Source organism: Narcine bancroftii, chromosome 7, assembly GCF_036971445.1.
Source record: "Narcine bancroftii isolate sNarBan1 chromosome 7, sNarBan1.hap1, whole genome shotgun sequence".
Taxonomy (NCBI): Eukaryota; Metazoa; Chordata; class Chondrichthyes; order Torpediniformes; family Narcinidae; genus Narcine; species Narcine bancroftii.
The window spans coordinates 164450811-164469877 of NC_091475.1; the positions used below are offsets into that span (position 1 = coordinate 164450811).

At 40.2% G+C, this 19067-nt stretch overlaps 1 protein-coding gene across 9 annotated transcripts in view; it reads left to right on the forward strand.

Moving 5' to 3' along the window:
- Positions 1–19067, forward strand: part of LOC138739315 (PC3-like endoprotease variant B) — an 827554-nt gene that overhangs the window by 517989 nt on the left and 290498 nt on the right. For all 9 annotated transcript variants that reach the window (XM_069891108.1, XM_069891107.1, XM_069891109.1 and 6 more), the window contains exon 8: positions 5810–5892. In XM_069891108.1, the coding sequence (XP_069747209.1) occupies positions 5810–5892 (83 nt within the window). The remainder of the gene's footprint in view (positions 1–5809; positions 5893–19067) is intronic.

A 19067-nucleotide genomic window follows, 5' to 3' on the forward strand; every position in this document is an offset into this window, starting at 1 on the left:
GTAGCTGGGCAGCTTTGCGTGTTGAGGTCATTGGGATTCTTAATCTATTTGCTGTCCGCCCAACAGTGAGGTCACCCATGGTCAAAACACAAGGAGAAGAAGACATAATTTCCTTTTACTACCACCCACATGAGCAGGCACAGTGCCCATAGGGAAATTACCAGCATCTGGCTTCCCCAGAGTGCAGAAATTCACACCCATCTTACTCTACACAAAGACATCCTAGACAACATCCTGCTAAGACATTGTCTGGAACATCAGTCTGGTCCCCTTTTCACAAAGACGATGTTTCCACCAACCTGTTTGGGCTCAGAGAAAGAGGAAAGCATGGGCCAGAAGAGCTGGTTTATCACTGCAGAGCCAAGCCTGTTCAGTTCACAATTATGATGTAGAAATGGAAAAAAAATAGCAGGTGGCACATCAATATATCAGAGCCTAATGTTTGTGACTGGCAGACATTAGGTACATTTTTATATAGCTGAAGACAATATGGTGTTGGGCATGCATTTGATTTCAAATGTTACTATGTAAAGTAGTGCTTTTTATTCTTTAATAACCCATATGTCTTCATCAATCAGGTTGGGTGGGATACCTTTGTATCTGTTTTATGTCCACAATACATTTACAGAAATTAGATTTGCCTCCTGTTTGACTTGACAATGCCACATTCTTGTGGTCTGAACATATACATGAATGTCAGGTTGTTTTTTGTAAGGAGGAACATGCTTTCATTGAAACAGAGTAGCAAGGTACAGTACAACTCCAATTATCAATAATTGCGCTCATTTCGGAAAAATGTTTTTCTTTTCGTAGAACCGGTCATTTTTTAAAAAACAGCCCAGTAGCAACAGCAAATCACTTGTAACCAGTGTTTAAACAGCAACAAACAACAAGGTAAGGATTTTTAGGCATTAAAATGTTTAATTCTCACCAAAAAAAAAATGCTGGCCACGCCAATGACGGACACTTCGTTACCGAGGCCCCACTTGTGCCAAGAACCCGAGGGTCCCACTCCTGTCCAGGGGCCTGAGGTCCACTGTTGCTGGTAGCCCGAGGTCAGCTGCTGCGGTGCTGAGAGCCCAAGGTCCATGACGGCTCTGAAAAAATTTCAGATGAATTAGGATATTGGAGAATCAGATTTTGGATAATGGGAGTTGAACTGTATCTCCTTATTGTTACTGTAACACACTTGGAAAGATGACAAAGAATCTATTTGGGAATCTTGGGTTCTGGCAATCGGGCAGAACCATGGAGTTGAGACAAAAGGTCAGATTTAATTGAATGCCTGAAAAAGCTCAAGCATTCTCATGGCAAACTTTGGTTCCTATTGTGGTTTTGCTCTTTTTCTACATAAGGTGATTAATATTCTGTGTCTCTGAACAATAAAGTCAGATATGACATTTATTCGTGGGTTGATGTCAGGTTTTGAAGCAGTAAACTAACTGAGGGGAACATAAATATTGTGTCTTCCTGCATTTAACAGCTCGCATTCTATTTTCTGATCTTCCACTGGGTCTCGTGTATGTTTTCCTAGAAAGTTCAGGGCTGCTTCTTTAAGCATGTTGGGAGAATGGATGGCGAGGTTTCTTCCCCTGTGGTTGTACAGTATCTGCTGTGGAAACTGGACAACAATTTTCTTTGTGCAATATTCAACCAGGTATCAGGAGTGACTAAAAACAACTTATTTACAGATCCAAACAATTGAAAATGATAGCCATGCAATAAATTTATAAAAATCATAGACTTCAATTGGAGTCCTCAAGCAAATCATAGCAGAGCTAATTAAAGAATGGGGTATTTTGAATGTAACTATGTGCAGAAGAACCAGTTGAATGAATGGTCTCAGGATTGTGAAGTCGTGGTCATAAGGCAAGAGAATACATTATTGAACTTGAGCTGAGAAACTCACCTTTGAAACAACTATTATACACTAAGTAATAGGACTTTAAAAGGAATAAAGATAGAATGTCCAAAATGGAGAGGTAAAATTGATGAGAAGATCAGCACTGAAAGATTCTTAAGGAGATATTTCATTATTCTTATCAAGAAATATTCCTATGAGGATGAAGGATTCTAAATGGGATTGGTTGTGATGGGGAGGGTGCGGGGACCAGCAGAGAAGTTAAAAGGGGTATAAATTTCATGGAAATTTAGGTGGCAGGAGTTGAAGGTAGTCCTGAAGATTAAATAATTTCAAAATCCAGCAAAGGAGAGCACAAACTAGCAAGAAAAAATGGAGAGAAATATAAAAACTGTCACCATGAGCTTCTCGAAAGATTTGAAAAGGAAGAGGGAGGTCAAAGTAAACATGGGACCCCTTAGCTAATGAGGCTAGGGAAATAAAGGAAATAAGGAAATGAAAGAGGAGGTAAACAGGTTAGATTTCATTAACACAAAAACTACAAGAGAGGAATTGAATACGATTACCAATGCAAGAGAATTAGAATTAGAAAAAACTAATGAGGCAAAAGGCTGATGAATCCCTTAGATTTGATGGTTTGTACCATAGACTACTGAAATAGGTGATTACAAAAATACTGGATGCATTGATTATAGTAATCCAAAATCCTTATACTCTGGAAAGGTATTGAAAGAATGGAAAATTGCCAATTTGATAACCACACTCAAAAAGAATGGGAGAAATGTTTTTTTAAACCCATTATTGAGAAGAAATGTTGGAATCAATTATTGGAGATGTAATAGCAGGATATTTGGAAGTCGTAATCTAGTCAAGCAGACTTCTAGAAATGGAAATCACGTATGAGAGTTTTATTTGATGTCTTTAAGGACATAGCAGACAGAGTAGGCAGAGGGGAACATTTAGATTTAAATTTTGAAACGTATTCAGCAATATGCCACACGAAAGAACTCATCTATTTAGGATGGGTAGAGGATTGTCAACTAGAGGTCTGGATCTTTACTCACTCCAGTTTTGAAAGAATGAGAGAGATCTTTTTGAACTAAATAAAATTCTAAGCAAATTCTTGATATTCCTGAAGAAGGAATCAGGCTCCAATGTTCAACTGCCTATTGTTCTGCATGTATGCTTCATAACCTGCTGAGTTCCTCCAACAGTTTTGTATATTATTGAAATATTGAATGATGCTTCTATTTCCAATGGTATATTGTCTAAATTTAGGAAGCATTTGGGCATATACACAGAGCTATAACTGCCCAGAGCTTGGACGGCTATGGGTGTTTTTCCAGAATGAAAAAAAGGGTGTTCACTCTGGAGATACGACCTACACTGAAACCCACATTGACGGGAGTGTTAATATCAGGGGGTCACTCTGAACACAGACCTTACTTCGTGCCAATGTATGAAATTATTTTAAAGATCTAATTTAAGATATACCCTCCCTACCATATGCCTTAAACAACAATTGCAAAAATTATTGAGGAACAGTATGACCAGTGCTGAAAGAAGTTTTACTTATTTCAAGGTACCTGGCATACACTTGTGTACATCTTAGCAAGTAGAACCTTCATGGGCAAATCTGAGAACTTCTGATAGTATTACTCCTGCTCCCCTTCCCCATTAACAGTCAAAAATGTGAACCGTATCAATAGCAGCAAATGGAATTTAGTGTAATTCCGATCTCTGTAAACACCTGGGAATTAGAAAAGTGTCAGTTCGAATAAGTCCATGATGCAATATTTGTGGTCGGCAAACGCAAGTTTTCACTGTTTGCACAATACTTCATTTTGTAAATACTCTACCATGCAAACATTCAGCCAAGTGCTTTTTGTGGCCACTTTACTGAAAGTTTGCAATGACTGCAAACTTGAGAGTCTGTCAACCCCAATTTTCTGATCAAGGAAAACTTCTCAAAGCACTTTAAAAATGGAAATCGTGCTTGAGCGTTTTATTTGATATCTTTAAGGAAATTGTAGCCAGAGTGGGTAGAGGGGAACCAAAAGATTTAATGCATTTAAGTTTCTAAAAATATTCAGCAAAGTGTCTTCAGTGCTTGTAGTACACCGTTGAAGATCATTTGTAGTCTTGAAAATGTGAGTGGATACTATAATATCAAGTTCATTTGACCACTCATATGCGCTTAAGTCCTATTTTAGATGATATTACATTATTTGCACATATGACACATTTGCTAAGCGTTGCTAAGTGTGTTTTACATATGTGCAGCAATTGGAGGTGCAGAAAAGATTTCACAATTTCTTCTTTGTACTTGGGTCCACAGTGAAATTATTTGTTGATCTGATGAACCTGCGCCATCTTGACTCAACTCACTATTGACTCATTGTCTTTTTAGAAATTGGCTCTGGATCCAGTTCTGCAATAAAAGTCATTGTGTATTTTTTTCAATATGGTTTGGTGTGACTTTTGTTGCAAACATTTGGTCAACTTAGACATAGGCATTCTTTCTGAATAGCCTTTCAATATTTAATTGTGATTACGTCTTCATCTTGGGAGTTCCTTAGAATCAAGATTGACGTACTTCGAGTCCGGCTCTGTCGGTTCACAGATGGGCCAGGTAATAACTGACAGATCAGTTGGGCAAGCACTTTATGAGATTCCTTCTACTGATTTTTGCATGTTCCCTGTGTGCTCAGATGCAGAGATCAAACATGCACATTCCCAAATACAATCCCAAATCTGGTTTCTCCACACAGACTGATTATGGGTCAAGGATTCCCAAGATGTTGCATTTCCCTTTTGAGTACATCCTTGAATCTATTCATTCTCTCCCCATCATGGAACTCAGAATACTGGTGCTGGATGTGCAAATAAAATTTTACCCAGTGAAACAAGTCCTCAATACCTGGAATTTTAGCCTGGGAAAGGATACTGGCATTGGTTCTTGTCCTTCAAATAATTCTGAAGAATTTGGTAGAGACCATGCTTATATCTCAAAGCCAGATTTCACAGCATTCAAGTGAACACTAAACATTGAATAACCAAAAGTTAGAATACAAAAATACTTTTCCATCAATAGAATAACCTTACTTTCTCTTATCATTATTGAGTGTCTGCACATTTTCAGAATGATGTTCCACTTACAGAAAAGCATTAATCATAGGAATTATTCCATCCTTTTCATGTATGTTGTGAAGGGCACCCTACCAATTTGCACATTCCTCAATCTCCTTTCTAGCCTGCTGTGTGTTCTGGAGCCGAGGCTTTGTTCCATCTTCTGCCTTAGCAGCAATGCTGTTGTAGTTGAGCTTTCTCATCCATGCTCACTTTAACTCTTCTGTTCAGCAGCTCTGTGTGTGCAACAAACTAAACTACCCTTGTTGTTATTTCCCTCAATTTCTACTGTCTGTTTTGATGTACAGTCATGCAGTGCAACTAGAAAAACATAGATACCCGAGTTACCTTTTTTCCACATACACAGTGGTAAGCACATTTAAGGAAAGACTAGATCGTTACATGGATAGGAGGGGACTAGAGGGGTATGGACCGGGTGCTGGTCAGTGGGACTAGGAGGGTGGGGATTTGCTACAGCATGGACTAGTAGGGCCGAACTGGCCTGTTCTGTGCTGTAAGTGGTTATATGGTTATCTGCAATGCTCAGTAGAGGATTTTGAAGAGTTTTCTGTGAACTACTATTTTGTGTTTCTGGAGCAATTATGTTTTAACTGAACATTGCCTGTTGTAGAAGTGGTCAATAAAACGTATCTGATGAGAGTAAATACAATAATCTCAAGGCGATGTAAGGAGGTCTAAAATGTCATGTTCGCATTACTGTTAACCAACAACATACATATGATGATACCATTGACACATCTATCAATTATTTTTGATCTCATGAACAAATCTTCCACACGCACTATTTTATTTTCACAGGATCCCAATGCAAGTTTTAATTTCAATGGCCATTTTGATGACCATCATGATCCAAGGCCTAATTCTGCACGTGCTTATAATGGGTAAGTTTGATTTATCCGCATCAAATTACATCTTTGAACTCCATTTTGAAACAACAATACTTGAGAGTAGTATAATACAAAGGATTTAGTATTGTTTAAATTAATTAATGGATATAAAATAGTTGCATATTGATTGATATTAATAGATAAGAACTGAAAGTAGAATATTACACAAACTCAAAACTCAAGCAAAATTGTACAGTGTGTCAGACTTATCGATTTGGCTGGTGGTGCATAGTTTATTAGGTCAGATAAGTACTCTTTATGTCCAAAAGCCCAGGCCTTGCTCAACCAGACCCATCATGCGAGTGCCAGCAGAAACTTGGGGAAATTTCTCCCGCACCCTTGACAGACAGCAACGTGGCTTCGAATAGTGGTCCTGCCCCTGAATGCTCCTTGAGAGGCACCAGAAAATGCCTCTGTAAAAACTCTCATGGATTTTAACAGTTTGCAACATTCAGATACATTTCATATCTTTCACATTTAAAGAAAACTATTTAAAAATAATAGTCACTCGTCACTTTAAAAGGTAATAATAATTGTTAATTAAAACACAAGAAAACATTGAACTAAAGCAAAACAGTTGCAAAACAAAAAACTTTGATTTCTCTCGTCCTCCTTATCGGACACCGTAAAATCCCAATGAAATCAATGGGATTGTGTACCAGGTCTGATATACTTTGCATAGGAAGTGTTGAGCTTCTACTTGAAGCTAATAGATGCCCCATCGCACTGCCATAAATTTAATTACTTTCCTGAGAGTTTGCCATGATTGTGGCCATGAATTCTTTGCTTATTCCTAGCTACTTCTGGCAACACTGACAATACATCCAGGTGTGTGGCATATCACTGCAGTAGACACACAAAGCAAATTTATCTTTCTCACCTGGGGCAGGAAATAACAGACTGCATGTGGAGTCACCAGTACAGCAGTATTCCCAATGGTGCAATGCAAAGGAGAGCTTCCACATCAGCCTGATGATTCCAAAGTAAAGTTGTGCCAGAACCACAAGGGATTTCTCTTGCAGATAATCAATGGGTCTGCAACTATGTACACAGGATCTTGATGGAGAAGGACAGCCAGCTTGGGGGTGGTGGCCTCCTAGTGTCTTCAGTTTGCACCAATTTGCCCTTTCCTCTACCATTCAGCTATCATACTAACCCAATGGGTGCCCTTAGATGGACAACTGCTAACCTCCATCTACTTTGCTCCTGATTCCACGAGAGACCCAGTGCAAAAGTGCAACTCAAGCTGCCACCTGCCGTAAGAAACAGTTTGCTAACTGCAATGAGAGACAAGGTGCTATCTGCAGTGTTATTGAGCGGACAGTTGACGCCCTCTGGTAAAGCTTCTGCTGCCTGGACTCCTCCGTGGCACATTACAGTACATTTCAGAGAGTTTCTTATTATTAAATGTCACCTGCTACCTCCTGCTCAATCTGGCAAGGTCAGAATTCGCCATCATCTGGAGGAGGAAAATAAAGGTAAAGGAGTAGATGACATCGGGCCCCCATACTAAGTATGCTGACAGAAAGAGACTGTGATAGCATTGTAGTTTCAGTGAAAGAAGCCTGAATCGAATTACTGCTTCTCAGACAATGAAGCACTCTGTGCCTGCATGCACAAAACCCAAACAACATTGAGGCAAGAGATCACAATTGGCATTAAATGCACAAAACTCAGGGTAATAGCTAACTCCAAGAAGAGTGCATAATCACTGACCTTGATAGTTGACAGCATCATCTTGGAAAGATCTGCTAGCATTTACATTCTGAAAATTGCCTGACCAGTAAAATCACATTTTCCGTGGCTGCAAGAGCGATCAGAAGCTGGGTATTCTGTTGTGAATATTTCCACTTCTGTTCTTTGCAAGTATTTCAGCCATCAATAAGGCATGTCAGGGTATGATAGAACACAGAGATACAATAGATTGTTCTTATTCTCCCAGACAAAACAGAGCTAGTCCCCCTTGTTCTTATCTTTAACCCCATTTTAGCCAGATTCAATGTGATCTCACCACCAGTCACATCACCTCTTTCTGCAGGGACCACTTTTTCAATTATTACCATATATGTACATCCCTTCAAATTCACACCTCCTGTTCTCTGGCACTGTCCCCAGCAACTGTAGGAGGTGCACCATCTGGGAGTCTAGCCAGCCCTTCTATGCGAGGCAGAGATTCACATGCACCTTCTCCTACCTGGTCTATTGTATCAGTGCTCATAACAATGTTGCTTGCTTTACATTCACAAGACTAAGCATAGATTAGCTAAATGTTTTGCAGAGCTCTGTCTGCAACAGCCACATTGAGCATTTGATTTCATTCCATTTCAACTCCCTTTCCCATTCACACATTGACCTGTCCTGTCCTCCGCCTTCTTCACTCCCATGGTGAGGCCAAATACAAATTAGGAGACCATACCCCATCTTGCACTTGATCACTTTCAACCCAATAATGTGAACATTGAATTTGCCAATTTCAGATAACCCACACACCCTACATATTTTTCCTGATCTCACCAGTCCTCCCATATTCTCTGTTCACCTTTTCCATCCCTCCCCTCTTCATTATCAAGGAATATTGGAAACTTGGTTTGAAATAAGAGGACCTACAATAATTATAAGAAACAAGGAATAAAGGAGATATGTGGAGAATACATTGAGTGGAAAAAGAATCTTAAAAAAATAAGAAAAGCTAAAAGAAGGTACGAGGTGGCTCTAGGAAAAAGGGTGAAAATAAATTCAAAAGGTTTCTATAAATATGTTAATGGCAAAAGGAGAGTGAGGGATAAAATGGGTTCCTTAGAGAATCGGAGCAGACAACTGTGTGTGCAGTCACATGAGATGTGGGAGATTTTGAACAATTTCTTTGGTATTCACTAAGGAGAAGGATGTTGAGTTGTGTGGGGTAAAGGAAGCAAAGAGGGTAATTATGAAAGATGTAATTAAGAAAGAGAAAGTACTGGAGCTTTTGAAGCATATAAAGGTGGATAAGTCTCCAGGTCCTGAAGGGATTTTCCCCAGGACCTTGAGAGAAGTTAGTGAGGAAATAGCAATGGCTTTGACAATGATTTTGCAAATGGCATTAGGGATGGGTATAGTGCCAGAGGATTAGCGTATTGCTAATGTGGTTCCTTTGTTTAAAAAGGGTTTGAGTAGCAAGCCTAGCAATTATAGGTCTGTAAGTTTGATGTTTGTTGTAGGAAAGTTAATGGAAAGCATTCTTAGAAATAATATACAAGTACCTGGAGAGACAGGGTCTGATCAGGAACACTCAACATGGGTTTGTGTGTGGAAGGTCATGTTTGACCAATCTTGTTGAATTTTTTGAAGAGGTGACTAGGAAGGTTGATGAGGGGAAAGCAGTGGTTGTTGTCGATATGGACTTTAGTAAGGCCTTCAATAAGGTTCTGCATGGAAGGTTGGTTAGGAAGGTTCAAGCACTGAGTATTAACTTTGAGATAGTCAAATAGAATCAACAGTGGCTGGAAGGGAGATACCAGAGAGTTGTAGCGGATAACTATTTGTCAGGCTGAAGGCCAGTAAAAAGCGATGTGCCTTAGTGTTGTGTATTGGGGCCCCTTGCTGTTTATCTTTAACCCCATCTAGATGATTGGATGGTAAATTAGATTAGTAAATATGCAGATGATACGAAAATAAGTGGAATTGTGGATAATGAAGAAGGTTTTCATAGATTACAAAAGGATTTGGACTGCTTAGAAGAACGGGCTGAAAGATGGTAGATGGAGTTTAATGCTGAGAAGTGTGAAGTTCTTCATTATGGAAGGAATAATCAAAACAGGACTTGTGTAGTAAATGGGAGGGCATTGAAGAATGCAGTGGAGCAGAACGATTTAGGAATAATAGTTCATCATTCCCTGAAGGTAAAATCTCATGTGGATAGAGTGGTGAAGAAGGTTTTTGATATGCTGACATTTATAAATCAAAGCACAGAATACAGGAATTGGGAGGTGATGTTGAGACTGTTCAAGGCATTGGTGAGGCCAAATTTGGAATATTGTGTGCATTTCTGGTCACTGAATTATAGGAAGAATATCAACGAGGTAGAGAGAGTACAGAGAATATTTATGAAAATGTTACCTGGGTTTCAGAATTTAGATTACAAAGAAAGATTGAGCAGATTGGGTCTTTATTCCTTGGAGCGTAGAAGGTTGTGGGGGGGGGGGGGTTGGAATTTGATAGATGTATTTAAGATTATGAGGGGGATAGATAGATGTGATATGGATAGGCTTTTTCCCTTGAGGGTAGGAGAGATTGAAACAAGAGGTCATGAGTTAAGGGGAAAAAGTTTAGAAGTAACATGAGGGGAAACTTTTTCACTCAGAGTGGATTGAACTTCCAGGAGAAGTAGTAGTGGCAGGGTCCTTTTTGTCAATTAAGAAAAAATTGGATAGGTATATGGATGGGAAGGGAATGAAGGGTTACGGGCAAGGGGCAGGTAGGATGAGAGTACTTGGTTCAGTACGGACTAGAAGGGCTGAGATGGCCTGTTTCTGTGCTGTAATTGTTATATGCTTCAATTTTACCATCAGTCACATACCTGTTCTCTTGGGTTTCTCCCTTGGTTCACCTTTCCCATCCCCTCTTTTCCTGCCAGCCCTTGTCTCAGTCCTCTCTCCCCCTTCTATATGCCAGCCATCTTCCCTCTACACTCATCTTAGCCTGACGCATTGACTATCCGATTGCTTCCACAGATGCCACTTAATCTGTTGTGTTCTTCCAACAATTTATTTCTATGTGTGACAGAGCACTCTAAATTTCCTTGGATGAGTGTTGCTGGGTAATGGGATTCCTCATGTTTCTTGGATAAGGCTGTTAAACCATCTTGATGTTAGATGGAAATCAATTACTTTTTAACAAAGAATGAGAGAAAGATAGGGTTATGGTTGAGTTGGGGCCTATACTTTTACTGCAGTAAGTTTATAGGTCAGAAGAAATTGAGAATTGGGGATGAGAATGAGGTTTAGCCATTTGCAATGCTACTTTCATTCATCCTTGTGTGGCACAATATGCTTAGAGATATATACTGTAGATACAGTAGGTTAAGTGAGTGGACGAAGGTCTGGCAGATGGTGCACAATGGTGGTAAATGTGAGGTTATCCACTATTGTTTAAATGGCAAGTGATTGCAGATGCTGTCATGCAGAAATACTTGGGACTGCTCGTACACGAATCACAAAAGGTTGATTTGCAAGTGCAGCAGGCGATCAAGAAGGCAAATGGAATGTTGGCCTTCATTGCTACAGGGATTGAATATAGGAACAAAGAGGTTGTGTTGCAACTCTGCAACATTCTGGTGAGGTTGCATCTGGAGTTCTGCGTACAATTCTGGCCTCCTTACTTGAGGAAGGTGGTGGTCCAGAGGAGGTTCACCAGGTTGATTTCAGAGATGAGAGGGTTAGCCTATGAAGAGAGATTGTGTCTTCTGGGACTCTAGTCACTGGAATTGACAAGAATGAGAGTGGATATAATAGAAACATATAAAATTATGAAAGGAATAGATAAGATAGGGCTACGTAATTATTTCCAATGATGGAGGAGAGTAGAACTAGGGGAGATAGCCTCAAGATTCAGGGTAGAAGATTTAGGACAGGCCTGAGAAGGGACTTTTTTTTCCACAGAGGGTGGTGAATCTATGGAATTGACTGCCCATTGAACCAGTGGAAGTTACCTCAGTAAATTTAGACAAGATTGGATAGATTTTTACATAGCAGAATGAGGGGATATGGGGAAAAGGCAGGTTGGGGGGATGAGCCGATCATCAGATCAGCCCTGATCTCATTGAATGGTGGAGCAGGCTTGATAGGCCAGATAGTCTACTCCTGCTCCTATTTCTTATGTTCTATTATAGCACCAGCATCCTAGGTTCAAATCAGTTGTTATCTGTAAAGAGTTTGTACGTTCTCCATGACCTACATGCTCCAGTTTCTTCCTGAATCCAAAATGTATGCATTTGGTAGGTTATTTCTGTGTAATTGGCCTGTAAAAGTTTCATTTACCAGAAGGGCCTTAGACCTCAACAATGAAGACAGTGTTTACATCCAGTACCGCACGGATAGCAGTCTCTTCAATCTGAGGCGCCTGCAAGCTCACACCAAGACACAAGAGAAACTTGTCCGTGAACTACTCTTTGCAGTCGATGCCACTTTAGTTGCCCATTCAGAGCCAGCTCTTCAGCGCTTGACGTCCAGTTTTGCGGAAATTGCTAAAATGTTTGGCCTGGAAGTCAGCCTGAAGAAAACTGAGGTCCTCCATCAGCCAGCTCCCCACCATGACTACCAGCCCCCCCACCCCCCCCACATCTCCATCGGGTACACAAAACTCAAAATGGTCAACCAGCTTACCTATCTCGGCTGCACCATTTCATCGGATGCTAGGATCGACAACGAGATAGACAACAGACTCGCCAAGGCAAATAGCACCTTTGGAAGACTACACAAAAGAGTCTGGAAAAACAACCAACTGAAAAACCTCACAAAGATTAGCATATACAGAGCCGTTGTCATACCCACACTCCTGTTCAGCTCCGAATCATGGGTCCTCTATTGGCATCACCTACGGCTCCTAGAACGCTTCCACCAGCGTTGTCTCCGCTCCATCCTCAACATTAATTGGAGCAACTTCATCACCAACATCCAAGTTCTCGAGATGGCAGAAGCCGACAGCATTGAATCCATGCTGATGAAGATCCAACTGCGCTGGGTAGGTCACGTCTCCAGAATGGAGGACCATTGCCTTCCCAAGATCGTGTTATATGGCGAGCTCTCCACTGGCCACCGAGACAGAGGTGCATCAAAGAAGAGGTACAAGGACTGCCTAAAGAAATCTCTTGGTGCCTGCCACATTGACCACCGCCAGTGGGCTGATATCGCCTCAAACCGTGCATCTTGGCGCCTCACAGTTCGGCGGGCAGCAACTTCCTTTGAAGAAGACCGCAGAGCCCACCTCACTGATAAAAGACAAAGGAGGAAAAACCCAACACTCAACCCCAACCAACCAATTTTCCCTTGCAACCGCTGCAACCGCGTCTGCCTGTCCCGCATCGGACTTGTCAGCCACAAACGAGCCTGCAGCTGATGTGGACATTACCCCTCTATAAATCTTCGTCCGCGAAGCCAAGCCAAAGAAAGAAAAATAATTGTTGAATTAAATAATGCCCATGTATCCCATTGCAGGGGCATCACCATTACTTTGTGCCCTTCCTCGCCATGAGCTCTATTCATCAACAATCTGCTAACTTTGCTGCTTTTCCCTCTGGTTATGCAGGATTTGCTCCTGTAAGAGGGAGGGAAGTGTGTTACTGATTTTTTTTTTCCCCCCACAAATACAAGGATACAATTCAGTGGCACACTTCTCTCCATTTCGCAGGGGAAGATACTGCACAGCCAGAGGGAGATGCAGCAGATTGCTGGCAATGAGGACATTTCCTGTGCCTGCCATCACTGAATAGCTGAAAGTGCATGGAAGCTGTTTCATGTGAGGAGTGGTGAGTGTGAGAATTGTTTGGAAGGGGGAAAAAAATGTTTGATGCCAGTTCTTTCAGACAGATTGTTGATAGAATTGTGTTCAAGGCTAGCTGATGGAGTAGTTGTCAGTTTGTTGGTGTGTTCATTGGCTCAGTTTTATCTCATAGAATCATAGCTTTACACCAGGGAAGCAGGCCCTTTGGCCCAACTTGTTCATGCTGGCCAAGTTGTCTATGCATGTTATTCCTATTTGCTGGTGTTCAGCTCTTTTCTACAAGACCGTAGGAGCAGAAATTGGCTCTTCAGCCCATCGAGTCTGCCTCACTATTCAATCATGAGCTGATCCATTTTCCCATTCAGCCCCAATTCTTGTCCTTCTCCCCATAACCCTTGATGTCCTGGCTAATCAAGGACCTCTTCCTTAAATACATACATTCTCTTCCTTAAATTTACACAATGATTGGCCTTCACAACTGCATATGGCAACAAATTCCACAGATTCACCACCATCTGGCTAAAGACATTTCTCCACATCTCTATTCTAAGAGGATGGCCTTCAATCCTGAAATTGTTCCTCCTTGTCCGGAACTCTCCCACTGCAAAGCAACTTTTCCACATTTTTTTTTCATATCCCTTTCAACATTCAAAATGTTTTAATGAGATCCTCTTGTTCTCCTCAATTCCAAAGATTACAGGCCAAGAGATGGCAAACACCTCACATGATAACTCTTTCATTCTCAGAATCATCCTCGTGAACTTCTGAACACTCTCTCATGTCAGCACATACTTTCTTAAATGAACAGCACAAAACTGCTCACAATACTTTAAGTGAGGTCTCATCAGTGCCCTATAAAGACTCAAAAATCATATCCTTGCATGTATTCTATTCCTCTTGAAATGAATGCCCGCATTGCATTTGCCTTCTTCACCAAAGACTCAACATGCAAGTTGACCTTCAGGGTATCCTGCACGAGAACTCCTAGGCCTCTTGGCATCTGGGAATTTTCAATTTGCTCCTCATTTCAAAAAAGTCTGTCCATTTATTTTTTTCTACCAAAGTGCACGACCGTACACTTTCCGACATTACATTTCATTTGCCACTTCTCTGCCCATTCTCCTAATCTAAGTCCTTCTGCAGTCTCTCTGTTTGCTCAGCCCAACCTGCTTTCCACTTATCTTCATATCATCTGCAAACTTGGTCAAAAAGTCATTCATTCCGTAATCTAAATCATTGATATACAGCATAAAAAGAAGCAGCCCCAACACTGACCACTGTAAAACACCAATAGTGAATGTCTACCAACCAGAATGTGATCCCTGCTTCCTACTAATCAGCCAATGCTCTACCCTCACTAGTATGTTTCCTGATCTACCTTGGGCTCTTAGCTTGTTAAATACCCTCCAATCCAACACCTTGTCAAATGCCTTCTGAAAATCCATATCTACTCCCTATCCTTTATTGAGCCAACTTCTCACCTTCAAAGAATTACAATAGGTTTTCCTTAAGGAAGCCATGCTGGCCTCCAAGTATCCTCGTCCTTAACAATCAACTCCAACATCTTCCCAACTACTGATATCAGGCTCACTGGTCTACAATATGCTACTTGCTGCTTCCCTCCCTTCTTCATAGATTCCAGCATAGTCCTGGAGACTAGAAAATTTGCTATTTTTTTCAACTCCTCCAGAATCATATCAGAATCTATACATTGCTGAAAGATCATTATCAATGCTCCCACAATCTCTGCAACTACTTCTCTCAGAACCAGAGGGTGCAATCCATTTCATCTGCGAGACATTTCTACCCTTAGACCTTGCAGCTATCTGAACACCTTCTCCATTGTTATTGTAACAGCATCCCTTCCCTAATGCCCTTGGACATTTGGCAGACTGCTCATGCCTTTGATATTGAAGACTAATGCAAAATATTCATTCAGCTCCTCTGCCTTCTCCTTTTCTCCCATTAATATTTCTCCAGTATCATTTTCCAGTGGTCCTATATCTGGTCTCATCTCTTGTTTATTCTTTATATACTTGAAGAAGCTTTCCTAGCCATAGACTTGTCTAAATGTCCTTTAAATGTCACAATTGTACCCTTCTTTCCCACTTATTTCAGATATCCAGGTCCTGTTTAAATCTTTATCCTTTCACCTTGCATCTTTATCTTCTTTTTGAAGATGATAACGATTTACTTTATTTGGGGAATATATCCTTCAGTCTTCATTGTTGTTGATGATTTAAATTACAAATTCTTCATCTGCTTGGCTTGCCTGGAGGACTCCCTGACTTCCTGGAGATACAAAACTTCTTACTCTTTCGATCTTGTCATCTTTGTTCTTCAGAAAGTTGGGGTGGCTGTTCCATTCAGTGAGTTCTCTGAGCTTGTGGAACAATATCCATCATAGATTTCAGCCAGACTAAATATATTCAGCTTATCAAGCAATGACCATCTTTAACAAAAGTGAATCACATCCAATTCAATTGTCATTCAGCAATATTACCAAAACTGTATCTCTCCAGATCAATGTTCCAGAAACTTAACTGAATTATACATATACACAATGTGGCCAGAATTATGAATTTTGCAGTGAGTGACTCATTGCAAATCTCTTGTAAGCCTTTTCACTCACTACAAAGCACAAGGCAAAACTTTAATAAAGTGCTCACCATAGGCATGGAGGTGTAAAGCTCGAACAACACTTGATGAGAAACATACACAAGACAACCATCTTGACTGGCCTGTCTGCAACAATTCATCAGGGCTTCCTTGACACAACAGTCTAGTGTCCTTCCATCACCAAGCATTGAGTTGAGGGGATTGAGGGGAAACTCCTCAAACAACAAAGGGGGGAGTAATGACAAGTTTCCACAGTGTTGGCAATGGTGTAATTAGAGAATGTATATAACAATGTAAACTGATGGAAATGCATGATATGACACTAAAACACTCTTGAATGTTTTTTTGTAAATAATTTATTGTGAATAGTCTATTTTTGAAAAATATAGATTCTATTCACCTCCCAAATCCCAATTACTATGAACACAAAGGATAAAGAAAGGAGATGTAGATGAACAGCATGAATCAAGTCACAACCCATGCTGATTTGAAAGAAAATTGGCATTTCTAATCTTTGCTGAAGTCAAAATCCTGGGATTACTCATTTAACAGCATTGAGAATATCTTCACCACATGGACTGTGATGGTCCAAGAAGACAGATTACCATTAACTTGGAAGGGGTAATGAAGGATAAACATTAACTATTGTCCTTGCCAATAAAACTCACACAGCAGATGTCCATGAAAATGTGCATGTGTGACTTTATCTAGCACCAGCTTGTTTCAACTGGCCCGATTCACCAAATAGCCTTGCAGATTGTACATGAAGGCAACAGTGGGTGGATGCTAAAATGATTATGATGAGGTCAGATTTTGTTTACAATCTGCACTCAGTAAAATAACCATGGCCCAAAATACAAATAGCACAATATCAAATTTATCCCCGTGAACTTTAAAAAAAATCTATTGTCATTTTTTAAAAAAAATATGCAGCTATGGTGCAAAGTAAATGTGTTGCTAAACAGTACCCCAACTGGCAATTGCTCTCATCAATGACATTTAGCCTAGTTTTAATTTAATGGAACATGAAAATCTAAATATCACCCAAGGCCAAGGCTGCCTACATTGGCTTCTGTGATCACCTTCATAAATTTCAACCTTCCTTCAGGCTGCCCCCTTTTTACTTTGTGCTAAGGAACTTTGGCATACTGCAAATCTCAAGCTCGACTGTTTTCCACCTCCAATTTTCCCCTAAAATATTTCTCTGTTAACCTCTGAAATATCATGCATTATGCCATGCTTTTCTTGTCCCCAGTCTCCAGACCACACATTGGGATCTTACCACTTTTCCATATTCTCTGAAATAAAATAATCCAGAATATAATTAGCTCCATTTTCAATGGTGAATGAAGGGAAGGGGTAATAAATGGCAGAAAAAATATTTCCATCAAACATTAAATAAATATTTTTCAGTATGAAAATCTGTGATAAATCAGACTGAAACAATGATTCATAGAGGCACAACAGGGAGAAAGGCCCTTCATCCCATCAAGTCCATGCTGACCAGCAGGCATCTTTATAATAATTCTACTCTAATCACATTTTTCATAATACTCTTATTCTCATGAATGTCACTCCATACCCACCCCCCTAAGATTCTACAACTTACTCACATACTTTGGGCCATTTACAACAGTGATCTGGAGAACACCCACATAGTCAAGGTCAAGTTCATTGTTACCTGTTCTAACATGCAGGAGTTTTGCCAGTAGACATCGCAAACACAGTAAAACAATGATACAAATTTACTGAAATCGGGCCCAAAATATCGGTTATACATCTATACCTCCTATGGACGCTGCACGATGTGATGGGTTCTTTCAGCAATTTTGTGTTTTTATTTTAAACAATGCATTGATCATAATGAGCTGGACTGTACCAGAATTGACTCCTTGTCCATACTGACCACCCACAATCCTTGCCAACACCACTTTTCCTTCTCCTAATGTGAAGGTCGGACAAGCTAACCTCCACATCTAAGTGCCCAGGCATGGACGGGTAGATGAGGAGCAAAATAATAATTAGTTCTGGTCCCTGGAACAACTTGACAGACATTGACTCTTCACTGGAGAATCAGAGATGTTTAAAAAAAGTAATTAAATACAATTATAATCTTATATGGAAAAAAACAATAAATAATCAATTCACATTAGTTTTTACTAAACTTTACCTGCAGAGTAGTCATTTAGAACATAGAACAGAACAGTACATCACAGTACAGTCCCTACAGTCAATGATAATGTTCTGACCTATGTAAGGTAAAACATCATGAGATGGGAATGTGTAAGGAGTTACCCTGTACAGGGCTGTAACAAGATGTGAATGCATCCTTGTACTTACAAGATAAGAGAGACATTGATGGATTGAGAGGCAGGAAGCTAGCAGGGAAAGGATAGCAACAGTTTTAGTCATTGGACAAGTAATGATATGATGATGTTCTAAGCACGTATCCAAGGGTATAAAAAATCACCATTTTGCTGATAACGGCAGAATGCATTCTCCGACTAACATGGTTAGTTGCAAGTGTTACAATCCGGTAATAAAGAACAAAGAACCCTGATTTCGACTCAGTCTGGTGTTTGTCTCACTCATTCATGAACAAAGCAGACCTAACACCTACAATATGTATATATACTTTCCATCAATCTAACTGTTCCTTCCCTCACATCTCATGGCTCTACATTCTTCTTGTATCCGTGTGCCTATCTAAGAGTCTTTTAAGTGTCCCTATTGTACTAGCCTCTATCACCAGCCTTGGCTATGAATTTTAGGTGCCCACCAATCTGTTATATAAAAAAAACACCAAAACCTACCTCTGACTTCTCCCCTAAATTTTCCTCCACTCATCTTAAACGGATGTCCTTAATGGAAAAAAGGTGCTGCCTGTCCACTCTGCCACTCATAATGTTATACACCTCTATTAAGTTAGCTCTCATCTTCCATCGCTCCAATGATTAAAAACACCTAGCTCACTTATTCTTTCCTCAAAAGGCATTCTAATCGAAGCAGCATCCTGGTAAAGCTCCGCTGAACTCTCTCTAACATTTTCATATCCTTCCTATCATGAGGAAACC